This window comes from Sinohyriopsis cumingii, chromosome 5 (assembly GCF_028554795.1).
Source record: "Sinohyriopsis cumingii isolate HCF-2022 chromosome 5, ASM2855479v2, whole genome shotgun sequence".
NCBI classification, from domain to species: Eukaryota; Metazoa; Mollusca; class Bivalvia; order Unionida; family Unionidae; genus Sinohyriopsis; species Sinohyriopsis cumingii.
Window position 1 is genome coordinate 56,348,355 of NC_142965.1, and position 20,952 is coordinate 56,369,306.

A 20,952-nucleotide genomic window follows, 5' to 3' on the forward strand; every position below is an offset into this window, starting at 1 on the left:
CTTTTATGCTTTCTAAACATTCGTAGCTTTACTGTATGAACGCAATTCAAAACTAATCTGGATTTATACAAATCGCATTCAACGCGTCTAAAAGTATCTACGCGCGGAATTCAAAGAAACCTTAGCAGTTTGAATCTGGGTTTGCGAAACGGAAATTTGGATTGAATTCCTGTGTCCAACACCATATCAAGCATGTATATTCCTTTAATTCCTACACGATCAAGATCAAGTTTATTTTGGAAAACATGAATTAAGACAGGACGATGCAAAAGAAAGCAAAATTTCCAGCATATATACACAAGGCCACATTTTCATTCTCTTGTCTTGAATCAATCGGAACGTATTCTTTTTTCCAAGCGTGTCGAAGATTTTGTACTCTCTGAAAGAGTCTTGGAGGTATTCATAGTTATACATCTTCAATTGGTTAATTTCTTGCAAACCAACGTCCGGTTGTTATGCGTTTGGACGAACCAACATTTTGTTGCTGTGTTTTTCTGGCGAACCAAATTTTGGTTGCAATATTTTTGCCGAATCAACACCCAGCTACCTGTGCGAGGAAGATGCACATAAAATGATAGGCGTTGAAAGGGATTCTCTACTATGTTTCAATCATCAAGTAATATCCGTGTTTATACGTTAAATGTTTTACCTACTACCAAATGAAAAATGAAGAAATCATTCGGTTTTAGTAAGCTGACACTGTCAGTGATGACATTTAACAAAATAATTGTTGCTTCAGTATTAAAGAATCTAATCTATGTTGTGGCTTGGACCGAGACAAGGAAAATCCAGTCAAGGGGTTACATTATTTGTCTCCTCACGAGGCTTGCCGTGAGGGTGGGAGACATATAATGCAAACCCACGACTGGGATTTCCTTGCCTCGATCCAAACCTCAGCGTAGATTCTTTTTCTCACCCAATAATTTCCTTTAAAAAAGAATTTCTCACTTGTGCAATATAGTTCACGCGCCAATGTTTACATGCGGTGTATTAATACACATAATTTAATGAGGACTGTGGCTTGACCGTGTCATCTAAATTACACAATTTTTATGCGTGAGCCAAACAAAATAACAGAAAACTTTGCATAGTATTGAGGTATTATCACATTTAATATATGGATTTTATATGAAATCAACAATAAATAGTTAATATGTTTTGCAAAAAAAAAATATGTTTTTGTCTTCTCCATCAGTTCCAATTTTAAAAATCATATTGTAAATAACGATACTGGACCCACAACTCTATTGTAGTGTATAGGCTATTATTATAACAGAAGGTTACATGAAGCTTGAGTGTCTGTGCTTGTGGTATTCAGCGGTAATTAGTGATCTGTGTCACTATTGTATATAACTCTCCTTTTCTTTGGAGGAGGTGAAACTGTTTGTGACATACTTGTGTTGTCCTTAATATTGATTGTAAAATTACTCCCGTGTATAAAAGACCCTCAAAATACAGACCCTGGTGGATAACCATGTGCGAAACTTTAAGTTCACGGATTCCTTGAAAATTTAATTTTCTCTCTTGGAAATATGTCAAGTGCTACCATGAAATTTTAATATGGATTAATTTGTTGACGGATAAGTGATTACTTCTGGCTGGTATGTGTATTATTTGTCATTAAATATTGTAGGTATAGTTTTGATTCAACCGGGGCACAATAGAGATGCTTAACAAAATTAGAATAAAGCATGTTTGACATAACCCACTTCTGGCTGTTACTAAGTTTTCTGTAGTTGTTAAGAGAGTTGCGATGCTATGAAGTGTGTAGGTCTATAGTCTATGTGAATGGATCAGTGTTTTCTGTCATAGTTCATTTCACACAGCATTGAGAATTAGTCAATTTTCAGGTCAGCGTCATTAAATGTAGCTAACATAATATAATTTGTTTCACACGAAGTATTTAAAACTAGTTACGTAGCTTCAGCTACATTTAATGACGCTGACCTGAAAATGTATTGAACTAGGCCTGCATATAGGATAAAACTGACCACATTGTGTGGAACGAACTAGCATAATACCAAACAGCTCGACATCTTATGCGTGTGTGTCTGGTCGCTCTCGAAATATTATCATATGGTGTGTTCTCAAAAATGGATTTACCTTTAGTTACTATGTTTTTGTTATATATTTGTTGTTGTTTGATTTTAAAACAACTACATCAGGAACAGCAGAAGACAAGAAGGGTTTCTTTTTTTTAAGTAGTTCTTAGCGCGTGGACACCTTTACTGAGATGACTGGTCTGAGATGACTAGACTGAGATAAGAAAAGTAAGGTTAGCAAAACAACTAGATTTCTCTGTCGCATGGGTAAAAAAATTTATGTGGTATACACGAACTTAGTAGAAGTTCAGAATGGCTACTTTTTACATTTGAAGTGCTTTTATTTATTATATGATGGAAAAAGCTGAAAACGTTTTTTGTTAACGTAGGACGGAAAAAGCAGAGAGCTTGTGATTATTAGCAAGCGACGGAAAATGCCGAGGATATAATTGTGTTAGCGTACTACGGAAAAGGCCGAGAATGTGTTTTTGTTAGCATACTACGGGAAAGGACGAAGATGTATTTTTCTGAGCATACTTCGGAGAAGGCCGGGGATGTGTTTTTCTTAGCATACCACGGTGGGGGACGAGAATGAGTGGATGGATATTATATATCCATTGTCTTATGTTCACAATTTCTTTCAATAAAACATTAATCACATTTTTTCAAGAGACTGACTATAGACGTAATCACGCCAGAAGTTTTAAGAGAATTATCTATTGTCAAAAAATTATTAGTGAACTATGTTAATAATAAGAACAATATCATGCGAAGGTCCTAATGGTTTTGACTTTTTTCTGCATCACTAATGTACATTCAAAAAACATTTTGATGCTAAAAAAAAACAACAGAATTGCATCTCTTCCAAAAGGGCCCCCTCCACTTGTAGCAATTGTTTTCAAAGTTACTTTTTGTTACACTCGCATACAATGGTGGATGGAACTATTGTTATATTAACATACACTGACGGATGGAATTAGCAAGCTGAAGGTGACCTATCTTTCTTTGCTGTAACCACACATATCCATATATGCTCATATATGACATATTGAGAACTAAACATCACAGTATAGACTCTTTACTGTCCCTTTCTGAATGAGACATTAAAAAGAGATCATCACTTAAAACACTGGTTGATTTCTCACCAACCATACTCAACACCCTAAATGCTGCAGTCTAAAATACATCACACTAAACAAGTTATGGAGAAGGACATCGTAGTTCTGGCGATGCATAACCCTCAACAAAATACTCGTAAATGACGTATGCAAGTACAAGGGTTTATGTAAAACTTTACAAAATCCCACAGGTAATTGACGTTTGATGTATTATTTAAAGAAAGTACTTACTAAGGTCACTGAATTGTGGTATTTAAATAATAGTGACCTACTTAGGGCTGAGGGTGTTTTACACGATGAGATCTGGAAAAAGATGTAGATATAAGCTTTAATAAATGGTTTTCTCATAGCTATGGTCATCACAGACACGATAAAAGTACGAACGAACACATAATCCGTCAAGAGCGCGTTCCTGCTTGTTTTACAGTCGGTTAAAAGGTGCAAAGATGATGCGGTTGTTTACTATTGTACAATTGCTTATCGGAACATCTTGTTCTTCATGCTTAAGCAGAGTGCCAGTAAAACTGGCAGTAGATATAAGAATGCGTGATAAATGTATTGAAATGTTATCTATCTGAATGAAAACAAACAATGACAACAATTGTTCAGCCTAACATCTGATATGGCGCACGCAGCACGGTATATATGTATATAACGATCTTTCATACTTTCTGAGCTAAGGAAAGCTGGGGGTTGGGTGGGTAACATGCGGGAAGTTATCGTTTCATGTAAGTGTTATGAACGAGGGATTTGTCATAGATGGGTTCTACTAAATTGTCATGACTGTGCATTAAGTATTTGTGGCATAAAAGGTTCATGCTCAACAATTGATCAAGAATAGTACACAATCAAAGCTTAAACTCGAACGTATCAATTCTACTCAAAAATGAAAACGCAAATTTATAAATTTTCTTCAAATGAATTTGTTACATACTAGATAACATTAGTTAAATTTTGAAAGAGATACTTAAATATTATATACTAAATTTATTTTAGTAACAGCAAAAATAAATATAGCACCATAACCTCATGAAATAACGATCCCATTACAAAATGTATAAAGCCGACCATATCCTCGACCTAGGCAGTCCCAGGTGTATGTCTTGTCATCAAGGAACAAGGAATAATTAATGCTATTAGTACTGAACTTCATCGTTTAAATTTCCCATAGCGTAGATCCGCCGATAGTTATGTCTGTTTGTCTATTTGTCTGTCTGTCTGTCTGTCTGTATGTATGCATGTATGTATGTATGTATGTATGTATGTATGTATGTATGTATGTATGTAATCTTGTTACTTTTCGTAATTATTTGAATACATGGATTTGTATAGGAAAGCACTGTCCGAATACGATGTGTGAACATGCCCTCAGCAAACATACATTATTATTTCAAATTTTACTGAATGCTCTAAATGAAAGATGGCGTTAGTTATGCTGGGGCGGAAAGACTAGAGCTTATGTTTAATGAAATTTACCCGAGAAAATGCAGTATCTCTGTTTTTGTGCGTGATCTCGTTTGAGAATTATGTTTCAAATCTACCGTACAATTTCGGTCCAGTATGCAATCATAGCTTAGAAGAAAGAATAAAAATCGGAAAGAATGGTTGCAAGAATAGCTTCGTCAGAACACTATAATAACATCTTTGAACCGTTGTGTTTGTGATAGTTGTTTGGTGTCTCTTTTTGCATTCCACTTGGTCTGAATTAAGTGCAGATAACCCCAAAAAGTGAATAGTTGCAGCTGGTTGTTGATTACAACCCGAAATGTATCGGTTATCAGGTTATTTGACAATAATTTATGACATCTGATTTATATCACTGCATTAGAATGTATTCATTCTCAGCACCTGTGCATGGTTTATCAACTGAGGTAGCCTAAAATTCACGGTTATCCCAAATGATTATTTTTGAAAGACCTATATCCTGTTTTATCATTATCGGTTAAACCATCAGCATTTAATTGGTATTGACTTGGTTCCGGTACGTGCCGAACATACCCAAATAATAACAGTCTGCATCAGTTTTAATATCCACAATGCGGATAGAGTGGTAATTATAATGTAAAAACCATGTCAGTCATTTGCGTACCTTTTAATTGCAGAATATAGAGGAACACGACAAAACAGGAAATCTCTAGACTCGAACAATTTAGGGGTAGTTGAATATCATACAAGACCACGCAGAATCTGAATACAGATTAACGAATAGCATAGAATGTACAAAGAACATTCATTTTAAGTTTCGTTAACTTCAGAAATAATGGCGCTAAGTTACTTTGTATTGATGTGTGTGTGTGTGTGTGTTAGTGTGCGTGTTGGTGTGTGCTTGTGTGTGTGTGTGTGCTTGTGTGTGTGTGCGTGTGTTTGTGGGTGTGTAGCACAATCAAAAGTTTTGATATAGTTGTCGAGGGAGGAATAAAGTGTGTCATAGCTAACCTAAAATAGCCGTCCAACATAATTTTCAAATGCAACATAGAAAAACCTGAAGAGTAAATAAAGCGGGAGATCAAGTGTACAGAGATGCACAGATATTATAAAGGAAGCCATATTAAACGTATTTCAACATTGGAGAAAGAAATAAATAAAGAATCATATTTGACGGTGAAAAAATAAACAGTAGCTTAATGTATCTGCCAAAAGAAAGCCAATTTCAAGTTTATAATCTAAATTAAAATCTTCAGACCCAAAAATGAAGCTCGAGTCACGTAATATAGTGTTTTGATTGCCTAACCTAAACCAAGATCAAATATACCCAGCCAGATCAATATATGTTATGCGAAAACACAAACCATTCAAAGTTATTGAAAATTTCATTTGAAAATTTGTCTTCGAAAACTATTCAGATCTCAGTGTGACATTTGATTCTGGAAGCATAAAGTTAGCATCAAGGAATGCGACAGAAAGTAAGCGCTAAACATTTTTATGCGCAAAGCGTTTTAAATGAAAATGAAATTGGTGTCAGATGTAATAGAATATGCATAATAGAAATATATGCATAACTTGTACATTGTCTCAATCAAACATGAAGTTGTATAAGTCTTATCATTAACTGTTATGCATATTGGGTTCCAGAGCATACTTGAATGATTAGCTGTTATGCATACTGCATTCCAATGCTTACTTGAATCGTTTCATAATTGAATCATTAGCTGTTTTGCATACTGCGTTCCAGTGCATACATGAATCTTAGCTGTATGCATACTGCGCACCAATGCATACATGAATCACTAGCTGTTGTGCATACTGCGTTCCAGTTCTAACTTGGATCATTAGCTGTTATGCATACTACGCTCCAATGCTAACTTGAATCGTTAGCTGTTATGCATACTGTATACGCCCCTCACTTGCAAGGGGTGTGGGTTAATTGGCGGATTATACCGTCTTTCAAGGTGTCCGCTTTATTCGGTTCTCGTTATCTAGGAGTTGATCGCCATGGATGTTATTACCCGGATCGAGTAAACTTATAGGTGGCATAATCAGAGATCTGAGCAGATATATAGAAAAGAATGACACGAACCCTCGTACGAAAAGAATCAAAATTTAATCAATTACATAAACACTGAAGATAATACAATACATTAGGAAGATAAACTTCTTTGGAATAAATTTTTCATTGAATTTCAAAACACAAATCTATTTATAAAAATAGCCGAATTGTTTTACTGATAAAATTAATCATCATGCGATCGAGTGAACATTCGAAGTTGTTGACTTGTACAATTGCATAACCTGTTTAGCTCTGGTTCCCACCAATTTCACTGTAGCTGTTCTCTGTCCTTTCGCCCCTTCTTTCCTTTCTTTGTCTTTCTCCCCTTAAAAATTTATACTGCTCCGCCTCCCTTCGGGTCTCTTTCTTTGTGTGGGTAGGTGGTTATGTAAGCATGTATATACACAGCTAATTGATTGCGTCAGTGTGTAGGTACATCTGATGAGATGTTGGAAGAGCTATTTTCCCCTGTGCTTTCAACGTTTTCTCGCTCTTACCCCAAAATTGTGACCGTTGAACCGTCAGACCTCCGGTCCCGTGGATAAGTGTTTTACGAGAGAGAACATCTTTCAAATTCATCTCGGAGTCCAAGTACGTTTACTCTTGCACCAAAGCTTAGACTAATTAGATTTTCGATGTGGTGATGTTTAAAACTAGCAAATTTAGTGTGGGAAACACGCCCCTTATTTAGCGTAACCAATCAGGATAGATGTAGTTACCGCCTTTTATAACTAGGCGCCAAATCTGAGGTCAATTTGACCTTTTACGTTGCGACTGTTTATGGAAATGTTTAATTTTTGACAGTTCCACTATGAAATCGAAGTTTAACCATATCCCTAATAGTCCGTCTGGCTGCTATATAAGCAAAAGTGTAATTAGCCTCACTACCGTCTCCGACCAAACATTTATAAATTATTGCAGTATTGCAATTTAACAAGCGCCTGTCTCCATAACTCTAATTAATTGTTCTCTGGTTTCAAACTAATGTGTTTTTAATAGATTTACAAAAATTTGCCCCCTCACATATACTCAGGGCCGGATTAAGGCCTTTGAGGGCCCTGAGCACAGCCAACATAGGGGCACATGGCTACACTGCTTGTGAAATCAGACGATAATATACTGGGCCCCTTTAGCCTCGGGGGCCCTAGTCACGTTGCCCACCTTGCCCAATGGATGATTTGTCCCTGTGCATTCCAATGCATACTGGAATCATTAGCTGTTATGCATACTGCGTTCCAATGCATACTTAAATCATTAACTGTTTGTTATGCATGCTGCATTCCAATGCATACTGCAATCATTAGCTATTATGCATACTGCGTTCCAGTGCATACTTGAATCATTAGCGGTTATGCATACCGTGTTTCAATGCATATTTGAATCCTTAACTGTTATTTCTCACATATGCGACAGAGAAATCTAACTGTTTTGCTAACCTTACTTTCCTTATCTCAGTCTAGTCAACTCAGACCAGTCGTCTCAGTCAATGTGTCCACGCGCTCAGAACTACTTTTAAAAAAAGAACCCCCGGTTGAATCAAAAATATACCTACACTATTTAATGACAAATACTGCACTTACCAGCCAGAAATAATTATTTATTCGTCAACACATTAATCCATAAGCAAATTTCACTGTAGCACTTGCCATATTTCCAGGACAGAAAAATAAATGTTCAAAGAATCTGTGAACTTGAAAGAGTCCGCTTTTGGAGGGTCTTTTATACACGGGGTAATTTTACAATCAATATTAAGGACAACACAAGTATGTCACACACATTTTCACCTGCTCCAAAGAAAAGAATAGTTATATACGATAGTGACACAGATCTCTAATTACCCATGAATAATCTAAAGAAAGATGTTACTCTTCATTACAGCATCTTGTACTAAGTATAACTACAGTAGAAGTGAGTAGCCAATATCGTTTTATTATTTACAATATAACTTTCAAAATTGGAACTGATGAAAATAAAACAGTTTCTTGTAATAAATATTACTTATTTATTGTCAATTTCACATAACATCTATATATTAAATGCGATAATAATTCATTACTATGCAATCTTTTATGTTGTTATTTTTCTTTGCTCACGCGTATAAACTGTGTACTTCGGACGCAACGGTCACATCACAGCCCTCATTAACATATTTGTATTCATTCGCCGCATGTAAACATTGGACGTGAACACTAATGAAAATTTTTTTTTACTTTGAAGTTTTATATTGGGTAAGAAACATAATCTACGTTGGGGTTTGGACTGAAACAAAGAAATCTCAGTCGCAGGTTTATATTACATAATATTAACCCTTAACTACGATTTCCTTGTCTCGGTCCAAACCCGAACATAGATTCTATATGCTTATTGCATTCCAGTGCATACTTGGATCATTAGCTGTCATGTATACTGTGTTTCAATGCATACTTGAATCATTAACTGTTATGCATACTGCGTTCCAACGCATACTTGAAAATAAATATATTTCAGCAATATGCGTGATAGGAGCTATATATATATATATATATATATATATATATATATATATATATATATATATAGTTATATATATATATATATATAGTTATATATATATATATATATATATATATATATATATATATATATATATATATATCCTATCACACATTGTTCTTTTCTTCAGTTCGATTATGATATTTTTTACTTCATGTAAGTCAGCTTACAAGAATCATTGTTTCTGATTCCGAGATTGAGTTGACCTTCAAAATTTAAGTATGATTATATGGAAGGTAAATAAAGTAAAAATAAAGAACATCAGTGACTAGTGAGGAACCAAAATATTAATGTACATGTATAGTTGAACCTGGCAGAAGAAAGAAAACCTTACCATGTACTAAGAAAAGATAACATTACGCAACAATTATAAAAAGAACAAAACGAGATTAAAATATCTCAAGATGCTACCAAATTACATGAAGTACAATTCAAATAGCTCAATATATGTTTTCTTCGGCGGTGGCATATCTTTATTTAATGGCTTCATCACTGGGAAAACATTTGTTTCTGCTTTTAAAGACGATGGTATTGCAAAGTTTTATTAATCAAGTCTTTTCAGACATGAAAATCAATTCGTTTAAAGGACAACACGACACGAGTCTCTCCAACCATAATCGCTATATACTTTAGCTACTCAGATAATGGAAGAACAGCTCTTACGTACAGAAATATGTAGAGACTAAGAGAAACAGTGTCAGCTCTGTTTACATTGCAGGACATGAATCTGCTCCTATAATGTCATATCGGATGCTTTTGAAGCTTGTTTAAGATATAATTGGGTATACTATAAAAAATATATATATGTATTAATTCCAAACCTAATTATTCCATATTCACAATCGACAAATTAATATCATATGAACATTACACTGCGCAACCTCAAGCAATATAGAATTTGCATTTTTAAATAAATAGCGTAGACTTTTACCTCAATGCTAATCTCGACTGAACAGAAAAACAACAGATTTTACTATGTGATACTAAACTCGGCTTATATTGTTGACTACTGCATGCGTTTGAACAAGTTAATGAGATTTACAGTTGGTCAGCGAAGATGATGTACAGTTAATAATTCCAGTGCATTTTAGCCAGTCAGTTGACTACCTTTTAGCCAGTCATCTGACTACCTTTTAGCCAGTCAGTTGACTACCGTTTAGCCAGTCAGTTGACTGCCTTTTAGCCAGTCAGTTGACTGCCTTTTAGCCAGTGAGTTGACTACCGTTTAGCCAGTCAGTTGACTACCTTTTAGGCAAATCTGAGAGGGTGTCTTAATTCAAACGCTGCTGCGCCGTCGTCGCCCCGCGAAAAGACGGTGTTCGTACACAGTAATATCAGCTATTACAAGGATGGCTATTACTAGGATGGCTATTACTTGTGGTTTATCTTCTAGACCTTTTTCTTTCTAACGGCCTTGTTTCATAAAATGATTAATGCCATTACAAGCTATTGCAGACTTGAACAAAATCATTGTCAATACTAATACTATATTGGCATTGTCGAAAACGAACGATTCAATAGAGATTACCGTAAAGATGAATAAAAAAGCAACAGATATCAAATGTAACAATATGCATCAGGGCTGGAATTTTATTTTAGGTAAGAAACTGAAAACAATTTTGTGAATGAAATTTGTATCGTTTATAAAATAATCGAATGATGGATGAAGTAGACACCATACCCGTGGATTTGACAAAATTATGCGATCCGAGTTAAACAGATGATACAAGTAAAAGATACTGAATGGAAATAACCAGAACATGCACCTTAATTAACTAACTAAACAAGACTCAACTGTTGGAACTCATAAATGATACGATGAGTAGCTAATTTATATAGCATATATATTTAATATAGGATTGATACACAACTATGCACACGACATGATTATATCGCCAAGAGTGATCAATGTATGGAGTTTGTACAAAAACATGAATAATGCTTCATGCTCGAGTAGGATATATGTACTATTTATTTCACCTCATATAGTGATGATGAATTGTTAACTTCACTCGTAAAATGATGTTTAATTATCGATTCAACAAAGAAAAATATATAAATGGATGCGTCCAGTTGACATTCATGAACTATTTCCGGTTCGACAGCTCTCATCAAATGTCAAAGAGCCACCACGCACGGACCATCCATACAAATCCATCGAAGGGTCCCTCAAGCGCTTTTCTGTTTTCTATAGGCCCATTGGTCCCCAAGCTTTGTTCCCTCATTACGAATAACCAATACCCAACCCAAATGAAACGTCACCATTGACAGTGCAGCAAACGGGTTTCACGAAACCCCAGAATTCTACGAATCTTCGTAACAAGCCAGACAACATAAAGATTATGACTGAGCAATGTTGTACTCGAACCACGGTCCAATGCGAATACAAGAACATGCATTTGTTTCGTTCAATTTTAATTAATTTCATCTGAACTACAGTACAGATTATTATAATAACAACGTTCGTACCAGAAACCATGCCTGATAAACTTAATCTTACTAAATTATAAGGACTAGAACATCATGTGTCATTCAATGCACGCAACGTTTAAGTGAATTCGAATTGTCTGTTAAGTTATAAAAATGGCTAACTTGAAACAGATTATACTCTATATGACAGCATTATGTTATATGACATAGGTCTAACTCTGTACAAGCTAATTCTGTCACATAAAACGGATATTAATAAAGTATGCAATTTTATATTTAACATACCCCTATAGCTGAAGATTGCTGAATGACAGGTTATTGGTGTATGTTTTTTTCTCAAAAAATAATAAATACCTGGTTTGGTTTTTGGCAGATCTCCCTGTAATATATTTTGCCTTACATTATTTTATATTTGACCAGGTTGTTAATGTATGCTTTATTCAACATACAATCAATACCTGATACAGATGGGCAGAATCCCCTGTAAGGTATTTTGCTTTTCAGGCTTTTCTCGGTCAGGAAGCAGTCCTTAAAGGCTATTGGTGTATATGTTTCTCAACACAAAACCAATACATGGGTTGTTGGGGTAAAGCCAGTTGTAAGATAGTTTGCCGTACATGCTTCTTGTTGATCAGGAGGCCACCCATAAGGTGGACAGTTTCCTGACACAACTCGTTGCATTGTGATAAAACAACGCCACTAAGTACCCTCGTTGTGACTGAAAATCCACAGCCAGAGAACTTGAGGTAATCTGGTATAGTATTGTACGCACTTTGTTCGTGCAACATTTCTCGAACTGATCTCGGTATTTTGAAACAGATGAAGGTGAAAATAAACCACCATGGATAAACTCTTTCCGCGGAAAAGCGAAACCCCGAATACCTTTGCGTTCATACATTACACATTGATATTAAATACGCACATTGCCGTGATTTTAATAAATGCACACGTACAGCTCAGTACCGATCTGAGTGAGAAGGCGAAACATAGAAAAGCAGGTAACTTCTGGATGTTTAACAAGGCGCATATTGAGGATGAACAAGAAAAAACTCAAAATAATACGATGATCGATAAGTAGTTAATACTATCTAGCTGGTACAAGAAGTATTGACGAAATAGATAAAACGGCGAAATATCTAAAACAATAAAATTCCTTTGGAAACAGAGGCAATGATAACTGAAATTTTACAAAAACCAGAATTTGAATAGTTGAAATTTTACATTTTTTAAGTGAGACCAATATCATATGCTGCTCTTAATTGTTAAAGATCATTTCACATTTTTAGCTGATTCTTGCGGGTTTAATAATGCTCCATAAAACAAGTTAAACACAATAGATACTTCACATCAATATGTCATTCAAATACACCCAAATATTCGCAGCAATATGTCATTTCAATGTACCCAAATTAATACTTTTACTGAAACCTGTTATTCGAACACAACTTTCGCACGTGTGATTTGGATTTTTAACGTAGCTTTAAATATAATTCAGTCATATCGCTACGATGTCTGCAGTGTGACAGTTTATAGTGATGTCTAGCACTGGAGTATCATGCCGCAGACATGTAGCATGATGTCCCACCCAGTCACATTATACTAACACAAGACCGACCAGCCCTAACACTAACGACTTAATGCTGAGAGGCAAGCTAGGCAGCTGTTAGTACCATTTTTATAAGTCTTTTGTATGACTCGGCCGGGGATTGAACCCAAGACTTCCGCATCCGAGGCTTACGCTCTAACCACTAGGCCACCGGAACAGTCTATATATACATATACATATATATTGCTTATTAAACATATACTCTTTTTGCACTTTATATGTACTACCTTGTTTGATTGCTAATGGCATCTGACGCGTTTTGTACACAAGATACATTTATAAAATAAATGGAACCGTTACTTCAAAGTATAGAAACATCATGCCCATACTACTTAGAAGAAGTAATTGCTTTAACAATTGGACTGAAAAGCAAAGTAGGAGTTTATCTGTCAATGTTTCAAATAAATCTGCCAGCATTATCAAAATATCGTAATCTTAAACATTACGGAGAAACTAGTGGCGGATAAATTACTAACGGTCTAATATTTGCAATAGCGAAGTGTTCAAATTATTGTATTCTAATGGAACTGATACAAAGTGATTAGACACCACAATTATATGCAAATGTTATAGGCAAAAGCTGAAGAGATCCATTGATACAGAGCAAATCCACGATATTATTTGAATAAAAGATTATGAGAATAAAATTTCTTGCCACAGGCTTTAAAAAGACGTTTGCACCTTACGCATTTTCTGAATCGGAAGCATCAGATCCTCAATAAAAACAAGAAAAATCAGCACAGTATGAACTTACTAATTTCTGCCAAATTTTTTATAGTAAAGTAAAATATGCGTACATGTTCAAAACACGTGTACTGGGTATGTTAGTATGTGTGTTGCTTCTAGATTTCAGAGGTAAACTTTCCTAAAAGAACCGGTGCTTGTTAGTACAATTTGTGTGTCAACGTACGGTAACTATATTGATAATAACAGGCCCGATAACTGACTACAAGGTTAAAAATACACAGTACAACATAAAGTATTATCACATGCACACTAAGTAACATTAAAGTTTCCAGACTTTACGCATAACGATTTCACAACCATAACCAAATATCACACTTGTACAAGGTTGTTTCAGTGGGTCGTCTGATATGAAGGTCAAACAAAATTTCAATAATTGCGTTGGAAACAATCTTGGTAGGATGCCTGTGAAAAGAATCAGTATGGCATGGAAGCTACTTTTTTTACGTGTAATGTTTACATCTTTGTGAAATAGATATATTTGTGGTTACCTATTTCTGAAACAACGATATGGATTTTGCAAGGCAGTTTGTAATTAGAGGCACTTAATGCACAATACACTTACTATGCAGTTTGTGTGCTTTTCAAAACAGTTTATAATGCCATCTGACGTTCAAACACTGATAGATCATTGACCATCCTGGGTCTTTTCTTCAGCTCCAGGTCTTACATAATACTTGCGGAACGCAGATAAAGTGTGATACTGTGCTAAAACTACGTACTACAGACATGTTTCTATATCAATACAATCTCTTGCGGTCTAGTGTGGTGAGGAGCTAAATCCAAATTCTAGTAGAGGACACTGTGTTGGTCTTTAGTCTGAGCGGTCTAGGAATGTTCCGGTATACCTCTGGCTGACTAAGAAATATACGATCCTCAGAATATTTACTACTGAATGTCATGCTAATGGTTTACAACACAACAAATATGTAGAGATATAGGTGCGTTATTATTTTGAGGTTTCCAGACCGATACAAGAATCATATGAATCTCGGCAATCACAACTTTGATTAAAATACATATATATCATGGAGAACAAGGCATTATTCCATTACTTTCTGTTAGAGTTGACGTATTTCATGTTATGCCAACCTTTAACTGTGTTATACGTTTCATGTTATGCCAGCCTTGAATTGTGTTAGACGTTTTGTGTTATGCCAGCCTTTAATTGTGTTAGACGTTTCGTACTATGCCAGCCTTGAATAGTGTAACACCTTTCAGCACATATCAGCTAACTTTTTCATTTTAACCTTCAGGTCGATGACAGCTATGGTGGTCATACTATTGTTGTACGTCATGACGTCTGGTAAGTAGACAGAGATAAAGAAACCATATGTTCTTTTTTTCTGTCTCTATTTCACAATATTCTCTAAGGTTTTTAAAATGTTTCTCTTTTTCAAAATGGGCACTCGTCTTCATGTTTTCTTTTTGTTATCTTTAATCGTGTGCGGAGGAGAGATGTAATTGTGACCTCATTTATACATTTGTCAGTAACACATTACAACATTCTGTTCACAGACAACATTAACATTTACTCTGTAATGCTTACTTTTCAGTGCAGGAGAGCGATATGTAATTATAAAGAGAATTATAAATAAAGGATGTCGGTCCCTGTATAATATACGAACATCAAACTTATTAAACGATAGCGGGCTTACACATAATTACGCACAGAGATGAAACACACTAAAAATACCGTATCACTAACGATAAGGGCATATCAAGGTGTGGTTAAAATGACCACATCAAAATTAGATATCAGAGTACAAAACACATGCAGCATGGTATCCGATTATATCAGAGAGAGAGAGAAAGAGAGAGACAAAGAGAAAGTTGTATTATTGATTCAGTTTCTAAGCGAGAAGTTCTTTAAATTAGTTATTTGCTTGCATCGATTTAGTAACTCTTTACCGATTCTGACAAGAAGCAAAGAATTTGCTTCTGAACTTGTGAAGAAATAAATACCATTTTCATTGTCTGAATATGTCTTGGCGTTTCGTTGTGGTTATCGATGTCTGGAGGATGATCGACCACGGTGTTATATCCCAGATCAAGCGTAGATTAAAATTTCAGATTAATGAATGGAATAAATGAAGATTTCAGTCCATATATAGAGATATAGAAGAGAGCAACCCCCGTATAACAATTTATTAAATTAGATAAGCAAAATAAAATTGTACAAGACCAATTGTAGGATGTAACTCTACCATACAAATAAATTAATTCAAAGAATTAAAATGCAGTTAGCAGTTCCCTTTACATAGATACGGCACATTTCATCACGAAATGGAGTGAGTCTTGAGAAGTTTTAATTGTTTGGCATGTGTTCATAACAAATAACAAATTGGTTTCAGTTCATAACCTTGCATTCAGTACAACAATGCTGTATTTGTCTTCATACACTCGATTTTGTTTCTAACCTCAGACACTTAACATAGTACACTGGGATTAATTTATTTCTCCAGTAGAACTAGTTACCATTACTAATTGCTCGATAGCCTGTTCCCGCTTAATGAAAATGAAGCCAGTGCAGCGTTAACTTTTAATCACTATTTTACTAAATGTCGGACACATGCACGAATGATCCATAAATACCGTCTAGCCCACAATGCCGCTCACATGCTAATAAACTGTAGGTTAAAATAACTCACATCGTAGTTAAACGAACAAATCAAACGACATTAATTTCTTATCTTAACGACACCATTGCTAGCTAACAGTTCATTGGCATAACGTCTCAAACAAACACAATAATAATCAGTTCTTAGAAAACACGATTCCATTACTTTTAAGAAAATTCAGTTCAAATACTTATTTTAAGACTCATATCAAAGAAAAATTATGCATGACATTAAGACAGCGTCTTTCTACTCTGAGGTTCACTCTCTTTTCCTTCGAGCAAACCCGTCGCCTTACACTCCTTGATAAGTGTTTCTCGTAGACTCGCAACTACACATCCCTTGAACAATCGTTGCTAGGGTCTTACCCACCCTTGAAGGCAAGACCTTTTCGCCTCGTACTAAAAAGCATGGACTGCCTGATTTTACGGTGCAAGATATTTTAAAATACAAGATGTCGCATGGGAAACACCAAACCAAACCAGTGACATACTAAATTGGAACTCAGGTTCATCTAACCTCCATCATTAACACACGCCTTTCCAGGATGTGGTAAATTATATATTTTTGCCGCTTCTTAATATACCGATCTCTGCAAAGCTTCGACTTATGACAAATATTTAAACAAGTACAAAAGTTGCTTCTGAATTATTTGAACCTTTGGCCTTTCGATAAACAAAATCTAATTTTCACTCAGTTTTGCCTGACATAGTCATCAAACTGAATCTCAGTAATAGTCAATCAAGTTCCAGTCAGATGCACCAAAATACTAGCGTCCCTAAACATGTCACGGACCTAACCCCGTACCTATTCGGATACATCAAGTTAAAGTTGCTATATGTCACAATTTCACTTTGTTACAAGAGATATAGAACAAATTTCGGTTTTTGCTATTACCTAAACCGAATGAAAACAATAATTAATATAAATTGTTTCATGATAGTGATAGAATGTATTGAGTACAAACATTATATTGCTGATATTGTTTGATTGTTAACTGGGGTGACAGAGTCGTAAACATCAGACAAGTCTCTGAAGTCAGAATCATTTATCGATTTGTCATTGGTGGTGGTGCGTTTGTGAATATGACTGTGTGTGTGTGTGTGTGTGTGTGTGTGAGAGAGAGAGAGAGAGAGAGAGAGACAGAGACAGAGAGAGAGAGAGAGAGAGTGGTTGTGTGATTTGGATATTTAATGTAACTTTAACAATTTGTCAGTCATATCGCTACTGTGTCAGCAGTGTGGCAGTTTATAGTGATGTCTAGCACTGGGGCAAAATGCCACGGACAAGTAGCATGATGTCCAACCCAGTCACATTATCCTGACACCAGGCATTCCAGTCATAACACTAACTTCTTATTGCTGAGCGCCTAGCGAGGCGGCTGTTAGTATCGTTTTTATAAGTCTTTGGTGTGACTCGGTCGGGTTTCGAACCCACAGCCTGCCGCATCCGAGGCGGGCGTTCGAACCAACCTGAGCGGTCTGAGAGAGAGAGAGAGAGAGAGAGAGAGAGAAAGAGAAAACTATATGATTATTATCATTGTCCTTTCGACGGTACATACTTTGAGTACAAGCACATTCACATACACATGAATAAATAACCACCCTTAGCTTCCTCATCTAGTAGTAAGGTAGGGTTTCTTCTGATCAGTTATTTTCTCAACATTCTCTCAACATAAAAAGCATCACGAGGTTGAAACAGACGTGTATTCTCACCTAATTTGATGGAAATTGATATGTGTTTCTATGAAGTCACGCAGGTAATCATTCTTCGTAAAGCGCATTGACTGAGGGGGGCAGAGGAGGTAAAATAACCAAATCGCATTACCATTCGAGTCGAATAACTTTGACTGTCTAAAACGAGACTGAGGTCATCATAGTAATACTTTCCGAATTGGTAAGTTTTTGGTGGAAGTTTTATAACATGACAGATCTTGAAAATAACACACGAATTCGTTTCGACAATCAATAAAATAACAGCACTGTTAATTTGTAAGGTCATTCCTGCATTTTATAATGATAAACTTGAATAAATCATGTTTCGATTGTCTGCAGATACTGCTTGTGTTGCTGACAGTGATGATACGTCATCTATTAATTGTGGCATTATGAAGATAGTGTGACGCACTAACACCATGGGCTTGGTGGCAGTTCAAATTGGTAATGATTACCATCCGAGGTTTTTCTAGGATATCTTGGAATAGGAGTTTCCCATTGCTACGCCAATGCTTATATTGTGACCACTTCAATCAATGAATGGAAAACAAAATTAGTGGCGTATTCAATACTCACTGAAAATTTGTGTTATAATTCGTTAATGATAAAAAAAATATCCAACGTTTGCTCTCAATGTGTTTCTTTAACAGTATGTAAAACTGACAATAAATACTAACGAAGGTTACACTTCATGAAGACAAATTACGCTGCCAAGAACGGTTTTAGCAAACTTTTTTTAGACCGTGGAAGCCGAATGAGATTAACATATTTGTTGTAAGCTATGCCAAACATATCAAAATAAATTTTGGAATTATATCGAATTTAACACGTATTGTCATCCATATTTACCAATGGTCTACTTTTTTAAGGACCATTAATAACATCACACTAAACCATCAGCCTTCGTGTGTGTATCGGTGACGTCATTGTGTAGTGGCGCTGTTGTCCAATCAATGTAACAAAATAATTTTGAAACGCATCGTCATCTAATGAACTGGCACACAACGAAACCGTGCTAATAGAACATTTTCGGTCATTTTCCTCACTTCGAAGAAACAACATTGGAAACAGTTGTTGGAATATATGTCAGTATCAAGGATTTGGTCACTCGCTAACTGCAGAGTGCCAGATATATGTTGAGACAGAAAAGGCTGACTGGTTTTAGATTGTGGCTTTGTCTCGTTCCGCTTCCATTTCCATATTAAATTGGAGTATCGTTGGGCTACTTCCGTCTAGTTAGGGAAATAGCCTCTGAAATTGGATATAGAAGTAAACGTCAATTGAATGAAATTGGTGATTCGTCTCCAAAGTAATACACCATACATGTTTTGACAGAATACGCCGACATAGTTCTTACTGCAAATTTCTTTCTGCGGCGTCCGCCATAATGTGCCATTCTATATGCAGCTCTCAATCAGGATGAATAACATCAAACGCTTCATCATCCACTTGATAGAAAAGACCGAGGATGTTCCAACTGACAAACAATGTTGACTACAGCTGTAGCTAATTTCCTTCTTGGAAACTAATTCAAGGTGGAATGTTAGTTACTGAAAATAATAATGAAATTATTAAAATTGATTAATTTTATTATTTTTAAAATTAAGAGCATTCTTCATCACAGCTTATCTTCAGCTCGTCACGCGTTTGCATCAGGTTGGCGGCGCTAAGGGAAACTATTATATCATATTTGTAATAATTTTTATTTTAAGCATTAATGCAGTTCGAAATTCATGAAAACTAGCTTCAAAATATTATCAAACTTCAATATGTTGGCAAACAATTATTTTTAAATTCATTAAACGTGAAACTATTACCGTGCAGTGTAAATTAGACGTCAGCATACACGAAATGCATGCACAGTATAATTATAAAAATGGGGATGCTTAACTGTCCCATTTCCAAGGGTGCTAAACCTTATCAGCTAGTTGAACGCAAATATTTTTACTTGAGTAAACATTCTGATTTGGTTAAGCAGATTTTCTGAAGTGTTCGCACTTGAAAAGCCTATGGAATTCACCTGATCTTAGGTGAATCTGGAACGTTTGAACCTGCGAATTGACCTAAAATATCCAGGTTATTAACTGTAGAGCATACAGGGCCGTTGCAAGGTTATTTTGCGCCCTAGCGAACATTCCATCTTGTATCCCCACCCCTCCAGACTTTAGGGGCATCGTTTATTATAAACTGTTCATTATCATTAATATACATTGGGCCTGATAATTATTTCATTTCATTATTTAGTTTACATATTTAATGATAATAAATGAGTAACCTGACAGTGTGCTTCTTTTGAGACGCCCTCTCACCCACCACCAATTATTGTCGCCCTAGACGGCCGCCTAGCTCGCCTATTAGATTAAACCGGAAAAGGGTACATATACAGTGTTCTTATTGTAATGTGTATCGAATGGAGAAGTACATAAATATAAGTTAACAACGTCTATTTAAAACTCGAATATTGCGGCATCCTGAAGTTGTTGACGACCATTAACTTTATGTATCATTATTGTAATTTGTAAACTTTCAAAGGATGAAAAGTCGCGGAAGACAAAGAAATATAATTTTATTAAAATTGACTATTATTTTTCTATCTGTAGATTGTACACATTGTGTCAAAATGTAAAGAAGTACGGAAGAAAACTAATAATCAAGTACAT

At 35.5% G+C, this 20,952-nt stretch overlaps 1 protein-coding gene across 1 annotated transcript in view; it reads left to right on the plus strand.

The window, feature by feature from the left end:
• The window catches only part of LOC149799222 (uncharacterized), a 266,176-nt gene that overhangs the window by 168,326 nt on the left and 76,898 nt on the right, over positions 1-20,952 (plus strand). Inside the window, exon 35 of the mRNA XM_089958164.1 lies at positions 15,216-15,265. Coding sequence (XP_089814290.1) covers positions 15,216-15,265 — 50 coding nt within the window. The remainder of the gene's footprint in view (positions 1-15,215; positions 15,266-20,952) is intronic.